At 44.7% G+C, this 26,968-nt stretch overlaps 1 protein-coding gene across 1 annotated transcript; it reads left to right on the top strand.

The window, feature by feature from the left end:
• On the top strand, positions 1-26,968 carry fn1a (fibronectin 1a). Its single transcript, XM_084022291.1, has 49 exons — positions 1-309; positions 1,291-1,416; positions 1,528-1,665; positions 1,972-2,103; positions 2,349-2,486; positions 3,262-3,420; positions 3,903-4,100; positions 4,311-4,493; positions 5,070-5,246; positions 8,498-8,653; positions 8,917-9,045; positions 9,342-9,485; positions 12,302-12,423; positions 12,506-12,674; positions 13,017-13,202; positions 13,390-13,518; positions 13,782-13,871; positions 13,961-14,155; positions 14,671-14,949; positions 15,060-15,323; positions 15,439-15,533; positions 15,865-16,033; positions 16,162-16,248; positions 16,656-16,847; positions 17,506-17,778; positions 18,302-18,416; positions 18,505-18,581; positions 18,664-18,753; positions 18,876-19,142; positions 19,242-19,358; positions 19,452-19,616; positions 19,717-19,872; positions 19,973-20,086; positions 20,227-20,496; positions 20,594-20,805; positions 21,096-21,183; positions 21,314-21,499; positions 21,643-21,732; positions 22,106-22,297; positions 22,421-22,510; positions 23,299-23,407; positions 23,601-23,820; positions 24,012-24,179; positions 24,267-24,405; positions 24,680-24,847; positions 25,705-25,830; positions 26,022-26,128; positions 26,241-26,360; positions 26,497-26,968. Exons 1-49 carry the CDS (start codon positions 174-176, stop codon positions 26,563-26,565), a joined length of 7,521 nt encoding a protein of 2,506 aa, XP_083878417.1. The 5' UTR covers positions 1-173; the 3' UTR covers positions 26,566-26,968.

Below are 26,968 nucleotides of genomic sequence, written 5' to 3'. Positions count from 1 at the left end.
CACTCTGTGGCCGCAGACCGGAGAGGAGCGGACTGATCTGGGAGGAGGGTTTGGTGCGCGGCAGGGGGGAAAAAAATCCAAATAATAAGAGCTGCACTGGAAGCGACTTCTCTCCGTCGCCGGTGAACTAAAAACCAAGGGAGCACCTGTAAACGCGTCGTTTAAAAACCACTATGTCCGGCGGCACCATAGCCAGGGTGCTGGTGGCGCTCTGCATCGGGAGCGCGGTGAACTGCATGCCCAAAGGGACGCTCAGGGGCCGGCGACAAGCGCAGCAGCAGCAGCATCAAGTCCCCTCCGTCTCTCAGGGTAAGAGTTATTAAGTTATCTGTCACTAGACGGATTTGGTGTTGCAGTAAAGTTCTTCTTATCCCACCGGGGGTCACTTTAGGGATTTTTGAGGGTAAATTGCGAAGTTACAGTTCATTTTGATCATGTGATTTGGATGTTCGTTGTTAAGGCAGAACGCTGTAAAGTCTATAAGTGACGCATCTTTCCAGGTCCTGACTCCTGAAGAAGGATTTTATTATTATTGTTTTTTTTTCTGCAATTAAAACTACTGGGCATAGATGAGGTAATGCGTTGTGGAAGGCTGATCAGTAGCTACCTTCTGATCTTGGAGTCACTAGATTAACCTGAACTCCAACAGCTTTTCTGATCTCCTCGATTCCAACAGTGTGTGGAAGCTTCAAAGCTTCAGAGAGACAGGAAACAATAGGCTTCAATATTAAACTTAAAGAAAAAAAAGAAAAAGAGAGATGCTGTTGGCATGTGAAGTCATGAGATGTGAACAAAGAACATGCCTGGTGGGGGAGAGAGTGAGAGTAAAGGTGGATCTAATTCTCCACTCTGTGAAACTGATTTATTACCCGGCTCCCCCCCCCCCGGGGGCCTTTGAAGTCAAGTTAACACATCCAGGGTCAATTTCACAGGCATGGGTGGAGGTTTGTCCCACAATCAAATGTTTATTCCAGGCGTTGCTTATTTTGGTAGGTCCATACAAAAGAAAGTGTTTGTCTTTGAACCATACAACTGGTTTATGTGATTTGTAGTTGTGTCAGATAGTTTTCCAGTGGCTTCATTTGTCTTTCCACTCTGGGGGGAAAAAGACACAGTAAGCAGGTACAGTGTTTGTGGGTGTGTGAGGGTGGAGTGTGTTTTCTCTCTTCCTCACATTTTCCCTTTTACGCTGTGTGTGTTTGAGTGTCGGAGCAACGGGACGTGGTGCGTTTGATTTTACCTCCTGCTGCCTGTGTACCAAAATCTCATCAGTTGTGTTCTCCCCCTCAGATGGTTGTTTAGAGGGCGGTCAGTTCTACGGTCTTAATGACCAGTGGGAACGGCCATATTTGGGCAGCACTCTGGTCTGTACCTGCCATGGAGTCGCTGGCATCAAGTGTAAAAGCAAACCTGAAGGTTAGTTTGTGTGTATTGATCTACTTTTAATTATTAATATTTAAAACTGTGTCTTAATTTCATTCATCTTTTCATAAACCACACCCGTTTCCCGTCGTTTTCTTCCTGTAGCAGAAGAAAGGTGCCACGATAAGATCAACGAGCAGTACTACACTGTCGGAGAAACCTATGAGAGACCCAAGGACGGCATGATCTGGGACTGTACCTGTATCGGATCAGGGAGGGGCAAGATCAGCTGCACCATCGCCAGTAAGTGTGCGGTTTTGTGTGTGTTTTTCTATGAATTCCTGCCCCGCTGCCATCAAGCGTTCAAACCCCAGACCACACACCCTTGCCCAAGTGTTTCTGTCTATATCCTGGTTGCCAGACTGACGTCAGTAAACTGGGTTGATCTCCGTATTCTCCACAGCTGATTAGCAACTGGTGCTGTGCAGCTGTTAGCAGTTAACTGGGTGGTTGGATAATGGCAGAAATGTCTGAGTGTGTATTTCTCTCCCTTTGCTTTCTTTCTTTGCAAACACACACATTGACCTCCTTTTCCTTCCGTCCACACAGACCGCTGTCATGAGGGTGGGGATTCATACAAGATCGGTGACACCTGGAGGAGACCCCATGAGACGGGAGGCTACATGTTGGAGTGTGTCTGTCTGGGTAACGGCAAAGGAGAGTGGACCTGCAAGCCTGTCGGTGAGTCATTCAGACAGCCGCTGACTAACGGACCACTGTACTTACCTGGTGGGATTTCTTTTGCTGGAAAATTGGGGATGATTAACTCTATTATTATGCGTTATTATTCATTATCTTATGGTTTACAGTCAGTTAACGAATCAATTTCATTTTAGGGTATTTTTGTATTTAGAGTTTAGGTTTGATTAGTGGAGGAAAAAAGTTTTTAGTCGATTCAGCTCACGCGTTTCCTGGTTTTCCTGCAGCTGAACGTTGCTATGACAACTCGGCCGGGACATCTTATGTTGTTGGGGAGACGTGGGAGAAGCCGTACCAGGGATGGATGGTGGTGGACTGCACTTGTCTGGGAGAGGGAAGCGGACGCATCACATGCACCTCCAGAAGTGAGAAACCATTTCTTTGTTCTATCTTTAAAACTTTCATCGCCCCAATTTGTGTCCCTTTTTTTCCCTTTTTCCTGCCACTGTAGGTAAACTGTATGGGACAGAGCATCACTGCAATAATCCAACATTGCTTTCTTTAATTGGTTTTTAAGATATCTCTTTGTGTGTAAATGTAACTCTACTTGTTGGAAAACAGATAAAGTGGGTCGTTAAAAGCAGCACACAAGCAGAAAATTAAATTAAATGCTGCTGAAGTGCTGCCGTTATAGAACAAGTCACATGTGTCAATACACACGGCGGCTTAATCCTCGTGGAACGCCACTCTCCCTAGCCTTACTGGCAGAGCTGAAGGCAAACATGGTATCTTAAGATTTGTCGGACGATTTTAACAGGCTGTGAAGGAAATGTCTACCAGTTGTGTTTCCAATTAGGAACATTACTTGCATCCTTAATGATGCTGGCTGATGTAACGGCTGAATAATAATGTTATTCCCAGTTGGTTTGCTGTCGCATGCAAGACTTCAGGGTGGCCTTGGATGCTTTCGCAATGGGGGTTATCAATATATAATAATTCATGTGTTCAAGTCATCAACAAGGCACAAACAAGAAAACAGCTGGTGGCCAGGAGGAATTACTCCCCGCAGAATCGCTGCAGACTTTAAAACATGCGCACATTATTGCAAAACGTTTCACAATGTTTTCCATCCCAAAGGGCAACATTACTGTCTCAAATATTCCATCTATTTCTAATCCCTCTCATGTACTTCTTTCCTAGATCGCTGTAACGACCAGGACACTTTGACCTCTTACCGCATCGGAGACACCTGGACCAAGACGGACGCCCGAGGACATACGCTCCAGTGTCTGTGCACCGGGAACGGCCGAGGGGAGTGGAAGTGCGAGCGACATGCTTCACTTCACACCACTGGCCTGGGTGAGAAATGAATGATCATGTCCCTGACCCTTCTTTAACGTCCCTCTCTGCGTGGAGAGAGGAATGTATACCAGAGTCAGATGCTGGGAGGAGGGAGAGATAAGGAGTGACAAGTGTTGAAGTGAGAAAGACGTGTCTTGTAACTCGTGACCATGGTTGCATGAGAAGGAGAGATGGGGAAGGGGGGAGAAATGAAACATGGGAAGTTAGTGGGAGAAGTGCGTTTGAAGTGGTTTGAAGCGATTATTGGGTGTGAGACAGCAACATATGCTGGTTGTGAAGATACAAAGCTACATATTTTTTCAGCTGACGTCATGCATAGACAGACATTGACTCCAGTCACAGTTGCGTGTTCAAAGATGTTTATTCTTTTGTCGTGTTGTATGTTTTAGCAAAGAAATCACCATTTAACAGGTAAACTATTCATCTGGGAAATGTGCATGTGATATGACCCCTGACCTGGATCCAATGTCACATTCCAGGCACCGGCTCTCGTGTGATCACCAACATCCAGCCTGCAGTCTACCAGCCTGCCACTGTGCCTGAGCTTCCCCAGGAGGGACCCTGTCGGGCCGATGCTGGACTTTCCTACTTCATCGGCCAGCGCTGGATGAAGAGCCAGGGGACCCAGCAGATGATTTGTACCTGTCTTGGCATCGGAGTCAGCTGTGAACAGTGGGGTAAGAGACATTCCTTTGGCATTTTACACAGTGGCCATCATTTTTATAAGACCCTCAGCTACTGGAGTGCAACAAGCTCCCTGTGGAGTTGAGATGTTTAGAGACATAACGCATTATGTGAAAGTGAGGTGATGATGTTGTAGATGCATTTATGTTGTTACATGTAAAGTCATATATACTGTATTCATGCTTGTACCCGTCTTCACACAGATGGACCCTCCCCAGTGTACGGCGGCAACTCTGGAGGACAGCCCTGTGTGTTTCCCTTCGTCTACAAGGGGAAGACCTACCACTCTTGTATCTCCGATGGACGCAGTGATGGACAGCTCTGGTGTTCCACCGCCTCAGACTTTGAGGCGGAACAGAAATATTCTTTCTGTACCGAGAAGAATGGTGAGCAGACGAGTTGAATATGATCAAAGGCAGGATTTTGATGTGACATTGGTAGTAAACACGGGACGAACAATTGCTTGTGCAGGAAAATGTGCTTAGCCTAAGTTAACTTTCTTTTACACCTTCTGTTATCATTTTGACCTTTTGAAATAGCGAGTGTGTTTTTGCTGTTCAGAAAGATATATGTGCAGCATAACACCTTAAGTAACACCTTAAAATTAGTATTTGAGTATTTTCAGCGCTGAGAGTTAGCTTGATTGTGAAGCGAAACGTTAGCTCAAACCGCTAAAGTATGCACGTTTTCAAAAGTACCATTAAGGTTGTCTGTGAGGTATAAAAACAATTTGGCGTTGACACGTTGTTTTTAAATATGACTCAGAACAGTAAGGTGTGTGAATACTGTAATATCAATGAGTAAAATCAATTTACAGGCTAGTCTGGCTGACTGGTTGACAACAAAACCCTGGTAGTGTCTCAAAAGCATCTGCACATATATTTATATCAAATAGGAGTTATATTGGGGTTTGGATATTGATAACGCATAGTGATAACTATTTTCTGTTTTTCTTTGGACAGTAATTGTGGCAACACGCGGCGGGAATTCTCACAATGCTCTCTGCCAGTTCCCCTACCTCTATAATGGCCGAAACTACACCGACTGTACTGCTGATGGTCGTAGAGACGGCATGAAGTGGTGCGGCACCACAACAGACTATGATGCAGAACAGCGTTTCGGGTTCTGTCCTATGGCTGGTAAGTCTATATATGTGTTTGTGTTAGCATGTGTGTGATTGATCTAAAGGAAGAGGGGACAAAGTGACTCCAAATGTTGGGGCTGGGGGTGGAGCTGCTGTTTGAAGTGGTGTGATACTCAAATGTCTTGTCAAGCTCTTTTTCTCACACACCAGCTTCACAATATTTGTTGGCAAATCAGTAATGTTTGCTAGCCGTAGGGGCCAATAATGCGATTAGCACGGCTAATTGCGATGTCCCTCCCAGTCTTAAGTGAAATGTATCTCCGCCCAGTCTGAATCAACAAGTTAACATGGCCTTTGTATGCAGACCATTCTTCACTGATGAAAAGATTAGATGGTTAGCCTTGTTTCATTTACATAAAAGCTATTATCAGAGTGAAAATCTAATTTACACCTTTTTTATTTCCAGCATAGCCAAATGCACATTGCAGTGAAGGCTGGTGAGAGATGTGTTGTTGTATAGGTGACAATTAGGTCTCTGTGGGTAACAAAAGAGGCTGGAACACTTCTCTAACGTCTGTGAAGGAGTAATGGAATGGTAATGATGATACCAACATGCCATACAAAATAAAAAATAGACTTATTTAGATATCAGCATGTTAATGTCTACACCACAAAGTTGACTGTGGTATCGCTGTGAACGTCCAAGATTAGCTAGCCTTTAAACGTGATAGTAGAGGAACACTGATGGTTATCTCGGGTCGGTACACGATGTGAAACATGTAGTGAGACCGTCGAACAATATCCACATATGGGTAAGAAGGAAGCTCCAATTCAAACAAAACATACTTCAAGCTTCTGTCGACATCAAAGTAGACGATAGCTAGAAGAGCAGTCATGTGTACGGCGGCCTGTAAAATGTGGATGGTGCGATGTATCTACAAGACTCATCTGAGATAAAGAAGCCTTTGAATTCTAAGAAAAATGGAGGGCTGGCTTTATTTGATCCCATGAAAACTTATCTACTGTGTATTTTCTTTTCAGTGTGGCGAGACAGATAGGCAATCCTTTTTAAGAAGTTCCAACTTTAAGTTTAACCCTGCTCTTCAGTCGAAGGGTTCTGTTGGCACGCGTGCATGTAGGCAGCTTATAAAACAGGAATCCTTGTGCTTTTTTATGATGAACTTAACAAGTACACGGCAAGGGATGAGATAATGATTGTACTGATTTCAAGTTGTTTTTTTCTTTTCTTTAAAGCTATAATTTTCTTCAGAATTCCTTTTTATAGGCCTACTTCAATGCTTCCACCTTTGGGCCGACACCCCGTTGTTAACGACACCCTGTCAAGATTTAAAGAGGGGGGAGAAACGGGTTCATGCCCTTTTAGCCAGTGTCGGAGCGGGTTGTCTCTGTTAAACTCGGCCCAGCAATCAAAGCAGCAGGGGGTCTTTGATATTGACATTAATGGCTTCACGGGGATTGTCAAAACAAACATGGTAGTTGAGATGTTAATGGCGGTGTTTAAAGAATAGTAATAGTCTGGAGCCCCTTCTGCTCCACCTGTGGCAGTGATCTGGGAAGAGGCACACGGTCTCAACCACCTTTTATGCAAACTGGACCAGTTACATTATTAGATCCACAGTTTTCTCTCCACCTCAATAACACTCAAAAACATGACCATAATTACTTGTATATCAGTGCCTCTTCAAAACCGTGCCGGAAGTTTCTAGAAAACCAGAACCTTGTCGTAGCTTCCTGGGCTGTTTGCTGCAATGCAGTGTCCAGACAGCCAGTTAAGTTTTTAAATGGCCTCTTTGAGAGTCATTAAACCAGCACTTCAATTACCCTGAGAAAGTGACTAGTTTTAAAGAGATAATTAAGTTGATGCCAAAGACTTTTCCGACCATAGACGTGTAACGGGAACAGATTGAAGCAGGGCTAAAGAATTTCCATGCCTGGAGAACAATTATTAACACCAGCACCAGATCATCAGCTATAACAGAATTAGAGAGGAACGGGTGAAACATTATTTTAAACACAACCCAGCACAAGCTCTGAACATTGAACATAATACTGGGCTGGAATGTTGTAACACAAGTCGTAAAAACATGTATTTTAATTGACTACGGCTTTAAGGAATATAAGATCGAACGGTATTCGTATTAAATAAAATAATTTTAGACCAGAATGCCTCATTTCTGACATATATACATATTTTACGATAACTCCACTTCATAAATTAGGCCTGGCCGTTACAGATTTCAAACCACCGCCCATGTACTTTAATATTCTGTACCATGTCCTAAAAAACTCCAGCCCATGTTTTTGTTTGCCCCAAGCCACAGTGCATAGCCACCAAACTAAGACCAAATAATCTTTACTTCCAGGGACCAGATGGTCTGGCTCTGGTGCAGATTCTGCCTGGCATAGAACAGTTTGGGCTGGGCTCCAAGACAGAAGGTCTGCCCTTTATCTCCACCGCCCCACCCTATATGGAGAGTTAGACAGATATGTATGTGGGCATGCATGCTTTGTGTGCTCCTCCAGCTCTACGGCACCAACGTGGAAGCATTCGGATTCATGCAACCGACTCGTGTTCCAACAATAAATGCTTGTTAATGCCACCATTTTAGACCTGAGGGCTTTCTTGTAAGTTCTGCTGCTGTGCTTCATGTAATTTAGAGACGAGTCAGCACTCACGGAAGAGGTTGGAATCTGCACTAAAATATCCATTAGCACATTCCCCTCCCCCCCCTTGCACACACCAACACATACATAGATGCAGGTGTCTGCCGATACCACCCACCTTAACACACTTTCTATCTTTCCTGTATAAAAACGACTCCCCCTTTTTAATTACTGGACAACATATGGTGAACACAGCCATTTATGCACACAAGGACATGAGACAGCTGTTTCTGGCTTTCAATCCAGGGAAATCCTTTCTGTTTCTATGGATACAGGTGTTCTGTGGTGGTTGTTTCCTCCACAGCCTTGTGTAATTGGAGGGTAGAATCAGTGATCTCTTGGGTGGATCATTCATCATAGTGTGCTGGTGTCTGTTTTTATCTCTCTGACGGTTGCACTGCTTTTGTCACTATAAACGTTCACGATGTGTTCGGACGTGTTCCTGTACATCTGGTTATTTAGCGTGGTTTGGTTTGTGTTTTTTTCAAATCAAATTCTATATAAATTTGTGTTTTTTGTTTTTCCCTGAATCCCAAACTGGAGTTAGAGACTAAATGAATCCAGCTCACAACCTGTTAGCATGTGCTTTTGTAACGGTGTCTGATCTTCTATGCGTTCCAGATCACGAAGAAGTGTGTACGACCACTGAAGGGGTGATGTACCGCGTGGGAGACCAGTGGGACAAACGGCACGACGTTCTGGGTCACATGATGCGATGTACCTGCGTTGGCAATGGCCGAGGAGAATGGAGTTGTGTTGCGTACTCCCAGCTCAAAGGTGTGTCTGAGAGTTGCTGTCGTGTTGTGAGTTTTTTGTCTACTTGTATGGCAGAGTAATTAGAGAGTAATATGAGAATAGCCTGAGCTAGAAGAGGTGAAAGGTCACAGGTGATTATGAGCACTCACCTGCCAAAAGGCTTAAAGTGAGGCCGCACACCTGCACTTTATGGGGCTTCAGTTGCACCTGCAACACACTAGAGTCAGAAGTCTAGTTTTTTTTTTCAAATTCTTCCCTCAATGTTTGTGTTTGTCTGTTTGCAGACCAGTGCATTGTGGATAGTCTGACCTATGAGGTGAACCAAACCTTCACCAAACAACATGAGGAGGGCTACACGATGAACTGCACCTGCTTTGGACAGGGGCGTGGCCGCTGGAAGTGTGATGCCGTTGGTGAGTTTACCATGTTTAAGGTTACGGCCTGCACCAACACGCAAATGTGATTTAATGGACCAAATTCAGTTAGCAATTGCTAATATGTTTGATAAATTCTCTATATTTATGTGTTTTTGTCACTTCCACACCACTTTCATGTGCAGTGCTTGTTGAAAATGTTATTAATTTAAGGCAACTGCAGGCCCTGACTTGTAAAAAAAAAAAAAAAAAAAGAAGATATGAGGTGAACAGTGTTAGAACTCTCGTCAGTGGTCTCTGTTACATCACCTGACTGTGTGTGACTCTGCCCTCAGATCAGTGCCAGGAGCCGGAGACGAGAGCCTTCTATAAGATTGGAGAGTCGTGGGATAAAGTCATCCAAGGGATCATGTACAAGTGCTATTGCTATGGCAACGGCATTGGAGAGCTCAGCTGCGAGCCCCAGCAGTCCTATCCTGGTAAGGTGTTAAATACTTCAAGGTTCAACATTGTACTGATACTGTGTATATACTGTAAGACCATATACATTTGTCAACTGTCAGAGATTTCATCCGTTCATCTTTTTATACCTGGTCACCTTTTTCAGAGATGTTTATCATTTTAGTGTAAGTAAGTTGTTGAATGTTCGGGTCTTTTAATAGCATGGCTAGGTTGATCCCTATATGTATTCTGCTGTACAGGATGAAGAATGGACAACATGTTAACACTAGCTGTGAAATGGGTATTGAATCCTTGGTAAAGATTTGCTCAGTGATATGGTAATATGAGCTAACTTTACAAATTATGCTCCGACTCCTGCAGCGAAATCTATTTGTTTAAATCACCTTGAAAACGAGGCCCTTGACTTTGATGTGAAACAGACAGAGATGGGAGGGGGTGTGATTTCCTCTTTTACAGATAACCCCCCCACCTACTCGGAGCCTTTGTTCTTGCCGGCATGTGGTACATTCCCTGTGCTGTTGCCACAGCTGTACCAAACACAACATTGTGCACGCGTGTGTGTGTGTGTGTGTGTGTGTGTCTATACCCCCCTACACACCCGCGTCTACCACATGCACATATTTAAAGTCTGTTGAACAACAGTTTTCAATTTTGTGGATTTTACCAATCACTTTAAATTGAACCTCATGTCTTAGAGTTGAAGCACTTAGCCAGCATCATTTAGAATAAAGGCATGCTTCATTACACAACAGTGTGGTGCCTTGATGGTAAGGTTACCTAATTCCTGCTGACTTGAAACCAAGCTTGGCTAGACGGCATCACTGAACAACAACTAACAACAAAAACCCCAACTGCTCTCACAGTTCCCTTCTGTACATGTCTGTGTCCCTTCACAGGCTTTTTGCTTGTTATTATTCTGCCCTGTTTGTCATTACAACTGACCACGTTCTTTGCCTTCTGATATGGCATCGCTGAATAAAACAACGGTGCTCCCTTTCGGTCCCCCTAAGTCTTAAAATAGTGATGTGCAGTATGATAGCTTGGTAGAATGGTATGCATTTGCTATAACAGTGTAGAAAAATGAGTGAAGCCGTGAAGCTGTGCTAATGGAAACTTTAGGTTCAACAATTCCTACGTAGAGGAACATTTGAACTATTACGTGTTTGCTGTGTGTGAAGCAGGTTGACGGGAGATGCAAAATGTAGAGCACTATTCCTCTGTCAGCAGCTATAATAGCAACCAGCTGTGAACTTGCTATGTGGATGTGTGTGTGTGTATACGCTGAGGCACACAGAATCCAGCATGCTAAGATTTAAGGGCAGCAAGAGGCAAATCCTGACTCCAAGTCAGTTGGCTCACTGGGGAAAACACCATAAAAGGTAAAAATGGAAAACCCAAGTGAAGGATTTTATAAGGGTTTTCACAAGTTTCGGATTTAGCACCACGTTGATACGATCTTCTAAAAGCAAAAATGCCGTCTGTATTTATCGCTCCCTGTCTGGAGTGCAATTTAATCTTTAATCTTTCTCATTGTTAGGATGACTCTTAGCCTTACTTCCCTTTTACTGTGCTCCTTATCACCACTTTGCCTCGCATCTGTCTGTATCAAGAATGAATGTTGTGTCTGTGCGTAATGTAAAGGGGTGGGAGTGTGGGTGCCTGTGCTTGTACGTTACACAGATGTGTGCACGTGATGCTGTGTGTGTGTGTGTGTTTGTACGTGCACTGCATCCACTGCAAGTGTGCATCCGTTTTCCTTTGCGTCCCACATCTGATACTACGTAACCCTTACCCCCGCCAGTGGCCTGTGGGTCTGTAATAGGCAGTAATTGGTCCCAGATTGTTTTTGAGGTTTGTGTATCTGCTAGCAACTTCTGGTTAACCGAGCCACTTGCTCAGAAACTTTGATTACAGGTCTGCTATTTGGAAAAGTGGTTAGAAAACCTCAGTTCTTTATAGAAGCTACCAGTTCCTATCAGCACAGCGTTATGTCAGGGGTCTGCTCGCCACATGACTTCTGTTTACATTAAAGACGACGTGATACCCTTTGGTTCATTTCCCAAACCAGTCGGTGCTTTAGCTTCTGCTGATATCATGTTTCTTTCGCCGCTGAGCCTTCTTTCAATTCCACTTGTATGTTCCGGGCATTGTCTGGTAAATTGATACACTTTAGCCCGGACCACAATTTTGGCAATAAAGAACCAAAGTTTATCTAGTGTGCTGTCAGATGTAGTAATGACACAAAACACATGTTGGCGTGCTGTGAGAGATCTGAAAGAGGCTTATACAGCACAATCAATTCCATCGTTTCTTGTTATCAGCTTGGTTGTAGCGTTTTCTCACGCGTCTTCAGTGCTTCCAACTATTTTTCTTGTTTCAGTATACTTATCTCTTTCCACTCTTTTACAAATGAACTATTCCTGCAACAGAATGAGTCCAAGAGCGTAGGGACGGTTAGAAAACATGATGAAACAAAGAAGGTTACAGAGAAGGGAAAAAGTAGAAAAAAAAGCCTTCTCCCCTCCAGCTGTTGAAATCTGGGCTGGAATCTCCCAGGGAGGTGCTACTTTCCCCTCACGCTTTCTGTGTTCTGTTCAGGAAAAGACTGTTGCACACTCACTCTCTCACTTTTGAGATGCGTTATGTAAAACTGCAAGTGTCGGAAAGTTCTCAGGCTGTAGAAAGTTAAGGTTGAACTACGATGTGTGAACATTGAAAATGTCTTCTGCTGTCTATTAAATCTGTGCACAATATCTCCTACTGATGTCTGTACAACAGGTAGTGACATCTGTATCACTGCTCAGCCCTCTTGTCTTTGTACTTTCTCTCTCAGGCGGTACTCGTCCCGTCCAGGTGATCATAACCGAATCTGGAAACCAGCCCAACTCCCACCCTATTCAGTGGAATGCCCCACAATCTGCACACATCACCCAGTACATCCTCAAATGGAGAGTGGTGAGTTTTAAGACTCCCAGTTAACAAAGCGCCTCGTTTTGCTCATCGCTTCACTGCATCATGGTTTATCACCTCTTTACAGAAAAACACTAATAACCCATGGAGAGAGGTGATGATCCCTGGCCATCTGAACTCCTACACCATCTCTGGTCTGAAGCCGGGCATCACCTACGAGGGTCAGCTAATCAGCGTGTTGCACTTTGGACGCCAGGAGATCACACGCTTTGACTTCACCACCAATTATGGATCATGTGAGTCCAGGCAGTTGACGGATCTCAGGGCTGGCTTAGTTGCCGCTTCACTGTTTAACCAACAACGCTGGCAGTTTATTTGGCCTAGATATTTTATTCTGCATACCAAATGTAAAATATTATATTGGACACATGGCTGTGGAAATGTGCTGCACCGTCATGAAATGGCAATCGTTTATTCTCTCTTTTTTAAATTGTGGTTCAACTGTAACTACATCGAGAACTCCTCACTGCGAGTTAACGTTTTTCTCCCTCCCTGGCAGGGTAAACATTTGTGATCTCCGAGGCAGCAAGTAGCCAACACTCATTTTCCATCTCCGTCATTCTTCGTTTCTCCTGTAGTGGCGACATCACAAGGCGAGACCATCCAACCGACGGCTGTGGTCGACATCTCCGAGTCGGTGACCGAAATTACCTCCAGCAGCTTTGTCATCTCCTGGGTTTCTGCCTCCGACACAGTTTCTGGTTTTAGAGTAGAGTATGAGCTCAGTGAGCAGGGACAGGGAACTGGACAACCCCTGGTGCTAGGTAAGTACATATATACATAAATACATACACAAATATGTAGTAGGGTTTTGTATGGATGGTGGCAAACATGATGTATTGTATTTTGCCCATACAGAGTCCTCTTAAAAGGTCTTTATTTGGCTGCTTTAAACATACTTTTGATGTATAAAAACCAATGTGTTAAACCAATCATCTTTTGCCCCGTCAGACCTGCCCCATACAGCTACCTCAGTGAACATTAATGAGCTTCTTCCTGGGAGGAAGTACACGGTTAACGTCTATGAGGTTACAGATGGCGGAGAGGACAACCTCATTCTTTCTACTTCACAAACCACTGGTTAGTAGGCGCGCACACACACACACACACACACACACACACACACACACACACACACACACACACACACACACACACACACACACACACACACTCTCCCATTTTCTATTCCCGTCTCTCCTCTCTCATATTCTTTCCCTTTCTCACAAAAATGTCAGCTGCTAGACTGTAATGTTGTCTTGAATCTCATGTTCCAGGTACTTTAAATCAAGAAAAAAAAAAAGCAGTGGTTTTAATTTTCCTACACCCCATTCCTTCCAAAGCCCCGGATGCTCCTGTTAAGCATGAAGTGGATGCGGTGGAAGAAACGTCCATTGTGATCAGCTGGGATAAACCACTGGCTCCCATCACTGGTATGTTCTGTCACAGCCAAAACCTGTCGCCATGATTCTGTTGCTAATTTGTGGCGTAGCAACAATGTCCGGTCTGTTTCTCCATGCAGGCTATCGTGTCGTTTACACGCCATCAGAAGAAGGTGAAAGCACGGAACTGACCCTCCCGGATACATCCACGTCTGTGACTCTGAGTGACCTTTTCCCCGGGAAGTTGTACAACATCAGTATCTACGCTGTGGAGGACAGCTTGGAGAGTGAGCCTATCTTCTTCCAGGTCAACACTGCTGGAGATCCATTGCCAGGTAAAAGACTTACATGTGAGACAAAGTGGACCAATGTGTTTTTTGGCACGGTTGAACTCCTGAGTCAGGTTTTTTTGCGACGCAGTGAGACAGAGTGATAAATAGTGTCGGGCAAAGTGAATACCATTTTTGGATCAAGTAAAGTCACCGAGTTCACAGCTGTTGTCCTCCTAGTATGCTTGACTGGAGTTATGTAAAACTTTTCAGTCTGCCAGGTCGAACATGCTGTTGGGGCCAGCTGAGCAGATGTTGGAAAAGTGTGCGTTTGTGTAAATGTGTGCCTGTTTGTCTCTGTGATGGACTAACGATACATGACCTAGTTAAAACTGGGAGTGTGTGCTGCCATCTTGGGACGGACTAGTGAATCCCCTCTGTGTGTGTACACTATGGCAAATGGTCAAAGACTGCTGTTACGTTGTTTAAGCTGCACTCGCCACTTATTATTGGTGGTCATCTTAATAGATACTAAATAAACATTTGAATGATTGGATGTGTTTTTTCTCTCCTGTCAACAGAAGAAGTTTCTTCTCCAACAGACCTGCAGTTCTTCGAGGTGTCCGATAAAAAAATCGTTCTGACGTGGTCCGGCCCAGCCAGCCATGTCTCGGGCTACCGGCTCACCGCCGTCCCTGTGGATGACTCTGGTTCTCCGCACAGGGAGATGACTCTGCCCGTCAGTCAAAACTCTTACATCGAAGTGTCGCACCTGCAGCCTGGAACCCTGTACCGCTTCAACGTCTACGCCATTCACAACGGAGAGGAAAGCTTGCCACTTATCGGGGAGCAGACCACTAGTGAGTGTGACTGAAGCGGATATACGATGCAGTTTTTATAGATGAGCTAAAACATGTGAAACTAGTACAGTCCTCACAACCTAACGGTGTTGATCGATGTCTCCTTTTAGAGCCTGATGCTCCCACAGATATCCATTTCATCAACGTGACCGAGGACAGCGCGGTGATGTTGTGGTACGCCCCCCGTGCCAAAATCACTGGCTACCGTCTCTTCCTCACCGTTGAGGGCTCGAACCCCAAGCAGCTGCGCCTGCCGGCCCGCCTTCCTCAGTACACCCTCCTCAACCTGAAGCCTGACACGGAGTACACCGCCACGCTGCACGCAGAGCAAGACAATACGCTGAGCGAAGGAGAGGCCTCTGTATTTACCACGCGTGAGTGTCCAATGCATGTCCAAATGAGTTCTGCTCTCAGAGTTTAGGTTAGGGTTGGACTGATGGAATATTCATCAAGTATCTGTTTGCATGTTTACTCTCTGTGTGTTTGTAGTCCCGCCAATGGGCAACGCTCCTCAATTCAGCACCGATGTGACCGATACCTCCATTATCATCTCCTGGACTCCAGTTCCTCACATTGGATACAAGGTATATACTCCGTTGTTTCTCATTCTATTCCTCAAAATGAACAACTGGATTATGTCATTGTCTTAAGATGCAAAGTGTTTCCTTCCCTTCGCTATGGAAAGCATATTCCATATTATTCTTGGTTTCCTGTCCCATTGGAGTTGGATAACATGGGAACTACCGACCTCAGGGTTTAAATCTCATTGGTCCGAATATGTCACACCAGAGATGAGTGTGCTGCTGGCTTCCATTTTCTTGGGAAAACAGTGACCTCTGACCTTTCCCTCCTGTACCCCCGCTCCATGTCTCGCTCTCTGCCGTCTCTCTGAGACCGTGTGCATTTGTCTTTCAGTTGACAGTACGTCCCAGTCAGGGCGGAGAAGCCCCCAGAGATGTGACCTCTGACTCGGGAAGTATTTACGTTTCTGGCCTGACTCCGGGAGTGGAGTACACCTACAGCGTCCAGCCAGTTTTAAACGGCCACGTGCAGGGAAACGCAGTCACACGCCGCGTTGTCACACGTAAGATGAAACCAATGAGTCATCCTTTTATTACTTGCTGTTTTCTTTGTGCCCCCAATGTATTTTCTTTATGTATGTTTTTACACTGTTCTTTTCATCTGACGCCTCTTTTTCCTCTTCATCTCCAGCTCTGTCTCCTCCTACTGATCTCAACCTAGAGTCTAACCCCGGCACCGGAGAGCTCACAGTCCAATGGAACGGGGCCAGTACTCCAGGTACACACACACACACACACACACACACACACACACACACACACACACACACACACACACACACACACACACCTACATACCCAGGTGTGCTTGAATACAAAAAAGGATTTAGTCACACTGAATACTAGAAATAAGCAATCCCAAAGCCTAATACTAGGCCTCTTTTATGTCTTTTTTGATGAAGTTGATTGATTGCTCTCCTTTTGTTCATTTATTTTGTCGTCGGTGAGCTACAGTCCCTTAACACATTGCTCATCTCATTTGATTTAAACAATTCTTCGCTGTGACATTTTCAAAAGTTAATTGAAACACCATATTTTAAATTTCACCATCCTTATTCCTCGTTGAGGCTTTATTTTGTCCTCCTCTCATTTCCCATGTCCTCTCCGTTTCTCTCTTTCTCTCAGACATCACCGGGTACAGAGTGACATGCACTCCCACCAATGGCCAGCAGGGAAACAGCCTGGAGGAGTTTGTGGAGTCGGGTCAGAACTCCTGCACCCTGGAGAATCTCAGTCCTGGAGTGGAATACAACGTCAGTGTTTTCACTGTTAAGGATGATATGGAGAGCACTCCCATATCAACTACCATTACACCAGGTGAGTGAGAGGACAGCTCACGATCTTAGGGTTTTAATGGGGTTTTTTTGCGACCATGAGGTATGGATATTGTACATGGGAAAAGCCAAATGAAGCAGAATTACAAGGAGGCTGGCCTGATTCCCCTGATAATTTTTGCTAGGGAAACTTTTGTGTAAACAGGTAAGAACAACATCTCCCCATTTTAAAATTAACATTATGTTGAAAGTGAATCTGTTAAAACGACACAGTAGCTTTCAACATTTTAACCAATACTAGTGCTAGCACTGTTCTGTTAGCATCACTGCTCTAACTTAGCACCAGCAGCTGAAGGACCATCCAAAACACTAATGCTGTATTGCCTCTGTATATATTACGGATTTTCAATGGACTGGCTTCATTGAATAACATATGAAACCTCACTAAATGGTAATATATACTAGCCTTGCATTGGCTCTTCCATTGATGAGATATATTGAATATCTCACCCCAGTGGAAGCAGACAGTTTTCATTGCTTTCCCTGACCACTGCTTCCCTCTTTTTATCTGTTCATTTCCTCTTTCTGGCCCCTTGTGTCCAACCCCTTCACTTCCACCTCGTGTCCGGTGTTTCTGTTCTCTCCTTCTCTTTGTTCTCCCCTACACTCTTTCCCTCCGATCCTCTTCTCCACCTACCCAGAAGTCCCAAAGCTGACGGACCTCACCTTCAGGGACGTGAGCGACACCACCATCAGCCTCCGCTGGTCTCCGTTCAACACCACGGCCGTCACCGGCTACAGGATCACGGTGGTGGCCGCCGGCGAGAGTGTACCCATCTTTGAAGACCTGGTTCTGCCGACGACCGGCCAATACACCGTCTACGGACTGGAACCTGGTATCGACTATGACATTAGCGTGATCACCGTGACGGAGAGTGGCGAGAGCGAGCCCAACACAATCACTCAGCAGACCGGTAAGATCCGCTGAACCAAAAACACTTCCTTTGCGACTAGTATCATGAACAGTACATACATGAATGTTATTACAAATATCCTGTAGGCGGATAGTGTGAGTTCAGTTGCCAGCGAGGGGCGCCGCAAATCACAGTGTGCCTCCTTGGTTATGTAATGCAACAAGGTTCTTATTAACCCAAAGCATTGCTCTTCAAAGCAAAGGTTTTACGTTGCTGATGTAATTGCACAACATGCTGTGTTGTCAGTTTAATAATTCTATGTGTGTATGTGAGGACCATCTGGTTTTAGTTGGGCCGTTTAATCACGCTGAGGCTCATTTTGCCCCCCAATGCAAACACTGCTTGTTCTCTCACTTTTAAGATCCTGTAAAACTTCAGATAGAAGACACACACACACACACACACACACACACACACACACACACACACACACACACACACACACACACACACACACACACACACACATTGTATAAATGCACCTTTTGAATAGATTCTGAATCAAGCTCTCTCCTTTCCACAGCTGTGCCAGCACCCACTGATCTGGGCTTCGGCCAGGTTGGGCCAGACAGCATGGAAGTCACGTGGGTCGCTCCCCAGGTCCCCAACCCCGCTGACATAAACAGCTTCCTCATCAGGTATGAGAAGAAACCATTTCATTTTTTTTTTTTTTGTTCTGAACACTAAGACAAATGACTCATCTCTGTTGGTGTGTTCATTATTCAGGTATCACCCCATCGATGATGAAGATGACATGACAGAAACCAGCGCAGGAGGCAGGGATAACAGCGTGGTGCTGAGGAGTAAGTCACGGCAAAAACGAGGAACACAAAACGACACACAAACGGCTGCATTTGTATTCATGTCTTTTTTCGCTGTCCACAGACTTGCTGCCTAACACCGAGTATCTGGTGAGCGTGGTGTGTGTGTATGAGCAGAGAGAGAGCTCGCCCCTCGTCGGCACCCAGAACACAGGTGACTCTAACACGATCTCCTTTAACGGTGTTAAATCGGTCCAGGAAAGGGTGTTAAAAATGTCTTTTTTTAGGGCACAGATGCAATAAAATGACCTTGGTGTATCTCCCAACTTTCTTCAGCTCTGGATTCACCAGTCGGCCTACGTTTCTCTGAGATCTTCACCAACTCCTTTACCATCCACTGGCTGGCTCCCCAGAGTAAAATCACCGGTTACCGTATCCGCCACCAGATGGCCAGCGGTGGGAGGGCCAAGGACGAGAGGCTGCCCCCATCCAGGAACCACTTCACCCTGACCGGACTTACCGCAGACACCGATTACTTGGTCAACATCTATGCCGTGAGCGGGTCCCAGGAGAGCCTGCCGCTCAGTGGGACACAGAAGACCAGTATGAAATCCTGATTTAATACTACATTTCCTCCAGTTAATTACCATGTTATCATCACCATCATTTTATTAAAATTCTGGCTCTTGTCTCCGTCTCCAGTCTCTGATGCTCCCACAGACCTTGAAGTGCTGGACTCCACCCCCACCAGCATCACCGTCCGCTGGGACTCCCCACCTGTCACTGTGCGCTACTACAGGATCACTCATGGAGAGTCTGGTGAGCTAGAAATAAATGGTTGAAGATGCACTTTTTTCTTCTTTTTCTTTTTCTAATTATTTGTTTCTCAAACATTTATCCTTCTTTATCCAGGAGGTCATAGTAACCCGAAGGAGTTCACAGTGCCCGGCTCTCAGTCCACTGCCACGATCACTAACCTGAAGCCTGGCACCGAGTACACCGTCACTGTCTACGCTGTGACTGGTAGAGGAGATAGCCCCGCTTCCAGCACGCCAATCTATGTCTTGCACAAGACAGGTACACAAGACACAGTCACCAGTTATTTGGGATTGCCCTACCTCCTCAAATATCCACTCACAGCCATTCTCCTCTTCATCTCTCCATCCTCCTCTCCTAGGTGTCGACTCTCCCTCTCAAATGGAGGTGATGGACTTGAATGACAACAGTGTCACAGTGAAGTGGAGCCCTGCCCAGGGCCCTATTAAGGGATACCGGGTGACTGGGGTCCCCAGAAATGGACTGGGACAGTCTTTCACTGAGGTGGTGGCTCCAGGTATGATGCTTGACCAAACACCTCATCATGTAGTGTTGATTAGATTTTTTCTGGTCTCTCAGTTTAATGACTTTCGTGTCCTTTTCCTTCTCTCGTCCAGACCAGACAGAGATTACTTTCTCAGGACTGATGCCCACGGTAGAGTACGTACTGAGTGTGTATGCTCTTGGACAAGATGGAGAGAGCTCTCCAGTGGTGGTGAACGCTTTAACAAGTAAGGTTTTATTACACTTTCTAGACAGATATTTGTGAGATATCGTTTGCCAAATTGAAGAACAATCTCCTGACCTCCCCCCCTACTTCTCTAACCCCGCTACCTTGTTACCCTTCACTCTGCTCTCGTCACCTCTTCAGATGTAGACCGTCCCAAGGACTTGACCTTCTCAGACATCGACTCCACCTCTCTGCGGATCACCTGGGATAGTCCCGAGGGCATTGTCACATCTTACCGCGTCTTGTATTCAAGTCCAGAGGAGGGTGAGAGAGAGCTGCGACCTGCTCCGCGAGGAGATGCTGAGTCTACTATTATATACGGGCTGCAACCTGGGACTGAATACACAGTGAAGGTCATCGCTGTGCATGATGATACAGACAGCACACCGCTGGTCGGGATACAAGCTACAGGTACTGTGGGAGATGAGTTCTAGGTGTTACATATTTCAGGTGAAAAATGGGAGTATTGTACCTTAACCCTTATTTTATTTTCTGCCCCTCCCCCCAGCCATCTCACCCCCCACCAACCTCAAGTTCTCCCAGGTTAGCCCGACCTCTTTTACCATGAACTGGGCTGTGCCTGGTCAGGAAAACCGACTCACTGGCCTAACGGGCCTCACAGGCTACCGTGTGGTGGTGAACCCAAAGAACAAGAGTGGCCCGACCAAGGAGATCAACTTGGCCCCAGACGCCACACAGGCACACATCTCTGGACTCATGGTGAGTGTGGCTCTGTGACTTAGGATGAATGACCGTTCTGTTTAGGTTTGTTCTTGTCTCATAAAGAGACGTTATGTAATGCTGTAACAATGTGGCCTTTAAGCATACCCTGACCTTCTACACTAACAGCCAATTTTAAACTAGTTTTAAGGTTGTTTTCCTACCTTTTTAGATACAGATGTGTTTCCACTTATCAATGTATGAAAATGGACTTAAAATTTAAATTCAGTCCTGTGAAGACTGTACAACACTGTGAGAAACTGAAGTCTCTTTTTCTCCATCTCCCTTAGGTTGCAACTACCTATGAAGTCAATGTTTATGCCTTGAAAAACTCCTTGACCAGCAGGGCAGTCCAAGAAGAGGTCACTACCCTGGAGAGTGAGTTTGGAAGTCATAAATTGCCAAATGAATTTATTTGTTTTGATGTATGAAAACAGGGAGATGGTAACTTAAAACCTATACATCCTCTGACTTATCCTTCCTCTTTTCTTTCCTTGTCTACCACCAGATATCAGCCCCCCTCGCCGTGTACGTATCTCTGATGTTAACGACTCTTCCATCACACTCACCTGGCGCTCCAAGACTGATACCATCTCTGGCTTCCTGGTTGAGGCCACTCCCACCACCTCCTCTTCAGGCTACATACCCATTCAAAGGACCATTGGTCCCGACTCGCGCTCATTCTCTATTACAGGTACCCAAATATGAGACTGTACATGTATACCCACAGAATATTGTATATAATATACTATTATTCAATCATAACATCAGACACCTAGTATTACTTCACAAAAGCACACAACACCTCACTAAGCTGTCACTGTGTCTTCACTTTAGGTCTAGAGCCAGGCACTACTTACAAGATCAACCTCTACACGCTGAAAGGGAACGGACGCAGCGCACCTCTCACTCTCACGGCCACCACAGGTAACCATTCATCTCCACCCTACAGTGTCCGATATGAGCAGTGCATTACTTTGAGTGTGAAATGTTGGGAAGAAATATGTACTATAATGATTGTAACAATGTTTGTAACAACAAAAGATAATACAATGCAATACATTCCAGTATTTGGAAAATTAAGTTGACAGCAACTTGATCTAATGACATGATAAAAATAATAATAATAAAAAAATGTCATATTTTCAGATTCACTATGATTTGTGGATATAACATATTGTGTTTAGGTAATTTGCAGACGCTCTGTTATGTTTCAGTATTAGGTGCAGTTAGTACGAGTGCACAAAATGACATCTAGTTGAGTTTTTTTTACGAGTATCTACTTGTTTGTCTCTTGCAGCCAAACCGGTGGTCATCCCGCCCACCAGCATCCGCTTTACCTCCCTGAACCCTAACAGCATCTCTTTCACCTGGGAGTCATCACGCAGTCCAGGGGTTACCGGGTATTACGTAACCTACGAGGAGGCCGGGGGTTTGCCCCGAGAGCTTATCCCGAGACCACACGCAAGCCAGAGCTACGCAATTATCAATGGTGAGTGTGGAGCAAGAGATTTACTGTAAACAGAACATACATATGTACAAATGGATTGTTTACAGAATGTGGAAAATGACAAATGTTCATAGCTTTTTGTGTATTTGTTGTGTTTGGCCACAGGTCTGAAACCAGGAACGGAGTATGTTATTAAGATTGTGGCGCTGCAAAATGCTTTGAGAAGCACAGCTCTGGTGGGCAAAGCCAGAACTCGTAAGTACACCCATCGTCCACCTGCTGGCCTGCATGGCCTCTACAAACCTGTGTGCTTAGATTATGATATTCTGACGTATTGCATCCAACTGGAGAATAATAACGCTAACTGCTATTAAGTCTTCCCACAAAAGAAACATTTACACTATAAAATACACCTTTATGGGCTGTTGTTAAACCCACTTTCAGGAATATGCCAAGAATTGCACTAATTAGGTGAGGTAATGAGGTTTGTCTAATTATGCTTCTTTGTCATGATTGTTGTAAGAATACCTTCTCTTACAGACACTTAGTTTTTTTCCCCTTTAACTTGTTTTTAACTACATCAGACATTTAAGCCATAACAGCACTTGTTTTGCTGTCCAAGTAAATGGTAATAATTGGCACATATACAAAAATGCTGTTTGAGAGCCATACTGTGCTGCCCCCTGCTGGCTGTCTTTTCTGTTCTTCTATACTACATACTACACTGATGATGAGATGTGAAAAAGCCCTCAAGGGAAAATCTACACTTGAGTATTCTCAGGCAGATTGTCAATACTCAAAAATGGGCTGCAACTTAACAGCTGGAGGTATCTCAAACGACAAATATTCTGTGTTTGATAATAATATGATCATAAGAAAACTTCAGAAAACCATTCAGAGAAAAACGTCCCATTTGGATGAAATCCACCTAAAATGATCCTATAAACTAGATATCATCATTCATTATTGTAACATGTAGAGGGATCGTATTCTGCCTTTGCTTGCTTGTAACAACGTGCATACAAATGTCTCTTGTCCAACAGAGCCAGCTCCAGATCACCAGCTGTTGGTCCCCGAGCTGCCTCAGCTTCCTGTTCGTCACCGACCTACGACTGACATCCTGGATGTTCCAGAGTCCTTCAATGACAAGATGTAAAAACCTGCATAATTATACTGAAATAATAGATTCAGAACACAAATGCGAGCCCAAAAACACGTTAAACTCGTGTCCAGTGATCTGAAGCAGCGTGTTTCTGATCTTAATACTGTTCTCTTTTTTCATAAATGCTCCTGTTCTCTTCTCCTGTTATTGTTCTTTCCTCATAAATCTTTTTTCTGTGTCTAGTTTTGACACCAACCAAGTTCACTTGGCTGGTACTAGCGGCCAGAACCAACCAGGCCAGCAGGGCCAGCACATCTATACTGAGTACCAGAGCCTAGGACCCAATAACGGACTTCACGGCCCCTTCGGTGGACCCAGAGAAGGCCAGAGACCCACTCTCAGAGAGCCTCTGATCTATATTCCTGTAGCAGGCCCTGATGGAAACAGAGTGCCCTTGGTCAAGGTGTGTGAGACTTAAATTATCTGTAAATGTGCTCTCATGATATCCACAGTTGAAATGTTATATTAATCCACTATCATTTAGATTTCTATAAACTTTAGTTCAGGACTGCAGCTGATAACAAACAACGGGCCACATGAAAATATAGTTAAACAGTTCACATTATCTCTGTACTGTACTCTGTGATCCTGTAGGTCAGTGAGGGTCCCCTACCAGGTCTGGCGTTTGGGTTCCCTGACAATGAAACAGAGTTGCCTCAAGAAGCACAGACGATCACGACCATCTCCTGGTCTGGTGTCCCACATACTTCAGAATATGAGGTGTCGTGTAATCCTACAGACCTGGAGGAAAGAGGCTTTCAGGTACACACACACACACACACACACACACACACACACTTACTGGAGATGTTAAGGGACCACGCATTAACCTTCTCTTCCTTCATATAGATGCGTCTTCCTGGCACCTCCAACAGTGCCACATTGATTGGATTGACATCCGGAGCCTCCTATAACGTGGTAGTAGAGGCCATGAGGGGCGGGTCTAAGGAAAAGGTTTTGGAGGAACTCGTAACCGTTGGGAATGCCGGTACAGTATTCTCTCTCTCTCACCCCAGTAATGTTTAAAAAGCACTCCTATAGAGCTCATGTATACACAAAGATGAGTTAATCACACACAACTATGAATAGTAGTTGGATGTAGACACTGAAATGTGTTTAACAGTGTTTGTATATGAACAATATGATAAATGTGACATTTAAATCAAACCATGGAGCATATTGTGTGTATCTCATGTCTTTTGTTAAGGTAAACCTATTGGTTGGTTCTATTCTAAACTTATGTTTTCATCTCCGTGCCTTAGTTCCAGGTGACGTCCCTATTACCAGCAACCGGGATGTGTGCTATGACACGTTCACACAGACCTACCACGAGGTGGGCTCCGAGTGGGAGCGCATGTCTGAGACGGGCTTCAAGCTGTGGTGCCGCTGCCTGGGGCTGGGCAGTGGCCATTTTAGGTGTGATTCATCCAGTGAGTGGCTTAATAACCCCATCCCAGCATGCTTTGCAAACATCACCGGCAATACACCATGGAATTGGAAATTCAATGATTCCATGCGGTTTACTCAAAAGGAATTTATAAGTGGAAATCGATATATAACAGACAAAACTGAAAAGACTTCATACACTTCATGAATTCCTTTTAGCTACGGTTCAAAAGCCATAGACCTGTACAGTTCTATGTGCAGTAATACGATGACGGCATGGGCAGCCTGAGCACAGAATCTGTAGGATTGCGTATAGTGTTACATATTTTTCAGATGACTATTTTGTGAATTCATCTTAAAGATGTATGAGTCCGGCTGTAGTCTGCCCATGTTGCTCTGCTCTGTCTCTGTAACCTGTGAAAACCTCACAGACAGCAGAAAGCTAACGAAGCTAACTGGCCAGCATCCGTCTCAGTCATTTGTATTGTCCGTATAGCTAACCCGACAATACCAAAGACTGAGTTCACCATCCATTCGCTATAGGTTCAACCTAATTTCACTGGCTGTATGTCTCTGTGTGTGTACCTACTGGGACAATGTGTATATTTCACTGGGAACCAGTAAGACTCGCTGGGACTCTGATTTAAAGAATGTCACTTATCGTGTGAAATACAATGTATTTTGCAGATTGTGTTGTATAATTGTTTCAGTGTTTTAGTTTTTTCTGTGAATCTTAATCTGCAGTGTGAAGAGGAATATTCCACCTTTGGAAATGTTGTTTGGCTGCTAAGGAACTTCTCTCACTTCACTCCCCTCCCTCCGTGTTCTCCTTCGCTCTTTCCGTCTCTGCCATTTCACGATGCCTCTCCCTTTAACTTTTCTTTCGCTGTGACTCCTTCAGAGTGGTGTCATGACAACAATAATAACTACCGCATCGGCGAGAAGTGGGATCGCCAGGCTGAGAACGGTCACATGATGAGCTGTACCTGCCTGGGCAATGGCAAGGGAGAATTCAAATGTGAACCCCGTAAGTATAGACCGGCCCACGCCATTAGACCTAGAATAGTTAAGATTCTGTTCAGTATATTTCTTCTTTCAAATTCAATCATCAAACATTTCTCATAGATATGCAATTATCATTATATCTGTTATGAAATTAATGGGGAAAACCAAATTAAAAACTTTTCTGTTCTTTAATATGTAACTCTCACCCTCCAGATGAGTCGACGTGTTATGATGACGGGAAAATGTACCAGGTGGGAAACCAGTGGCAGAAGGAATACCTGGGCGCCATCTGTACCTGTACCTGCTATGGAGGACAACAGGTGTGTAACAGGGATAAAGTAAAAGTGTGCTACCATCAGAGCTGCATCCAGGAGTCCTTGTGGTGAGACTGTGTTTGGGAATGTGCATCAACCTCTGGCTTCCCCTCTCTAGGGCTGGCGTTGTGAGAACTGCAGAAGGCCGGGTGGACAGACTGACATGGAAGCTGACCTCCTTCAACCTGTTCATTCAGATGTCTTCGACCGGTACAGAGAAAACGCTCTCGCCAAACTGGTCAGTGTCTCGCTATAAATTGACTTGAATAGGACTTTGTTTGTTCAAATTGAAGATCCCGTATCGACTCACCTGCTTATTAATCACAACGTAATTTCTCTCTTTCCACCTCTTCTTGCCCTTCTCTGCTCTCCAGAATATCCAATGTCCGATTGAATGCTTGAGGCCGGAGCTGCTTGCAGATGCTCTCACCCCCACAGAGTAGAGAAGAGGCGAGTATGAGTAAAGGAGGATGAAGAAGTGAGAGCCTTTACAGCGTCGCTATCATTTCAAGAAGGAAGCTTCCTCCGGTTTTCATCAAAAGAAGACATTTCCATCAGATCTGTGCCTTTTTAAAGGTTTTCCACTCACCAAATTTAAGTGCCTTAACAAGACTTTTCTACACCAACCTCTTTGCCTTTTTAAAGATCTGTCCAACCTTTTATGTTGGTTGTGATCCTTTCTTCTTCTGTAGAAACAAGGAGTTTCTTCATTCAAGGAATTTTTGACATCAGTCTGTTAGAGCACAAATCTTGCTGCTTTATTATCTCAAGCCTGCCGACCCCCAAACAAACATTAGAAACATGCACAGTCACACACACCAGATCCAGTATTTTTGTGTATTTTTA

Source organism: Eutrigla gurnardus (genome assembly GCF_963514095.1).
Source record: "Eutrigla gurnardus genome assembly, chromosome: 12".
NCBI lineage: Eukaryota > Metazoa > Chordata > Actinopteri > Perciformes > Triglidae > Eutrigla > Eutrigla gurnardus.
Note: the sequence above shows the minus strand (reverse complement) of the source record. Positions and strands in the feature narration are given on the sequence as shown.

Bases quoted from the DNA above. Each gene is read 5' to 3' on its own strand.
- fn1a (XM_084022291.1), top strand. From the start codon at position 174: ATGTCCGGCGGCACCATAGCCAGGGTGCTGGTGGCGCTCTGCATCGGG. The intron at 310-1,290 runs GTAAGAGTTATT...TCTCCCCCTCAG, and splicing joins AGTCCCCTCCGTCTCTCAGG to ATGGTTGTTTAGAGGGCGGT. The intron at 16,848-17,505 runs GTGAGTGAGAGG...CCACCTACCCAG, and splicing joins ATCAACTACCATTACACCAG to AAGTCCCAAAGCTGACGGAC.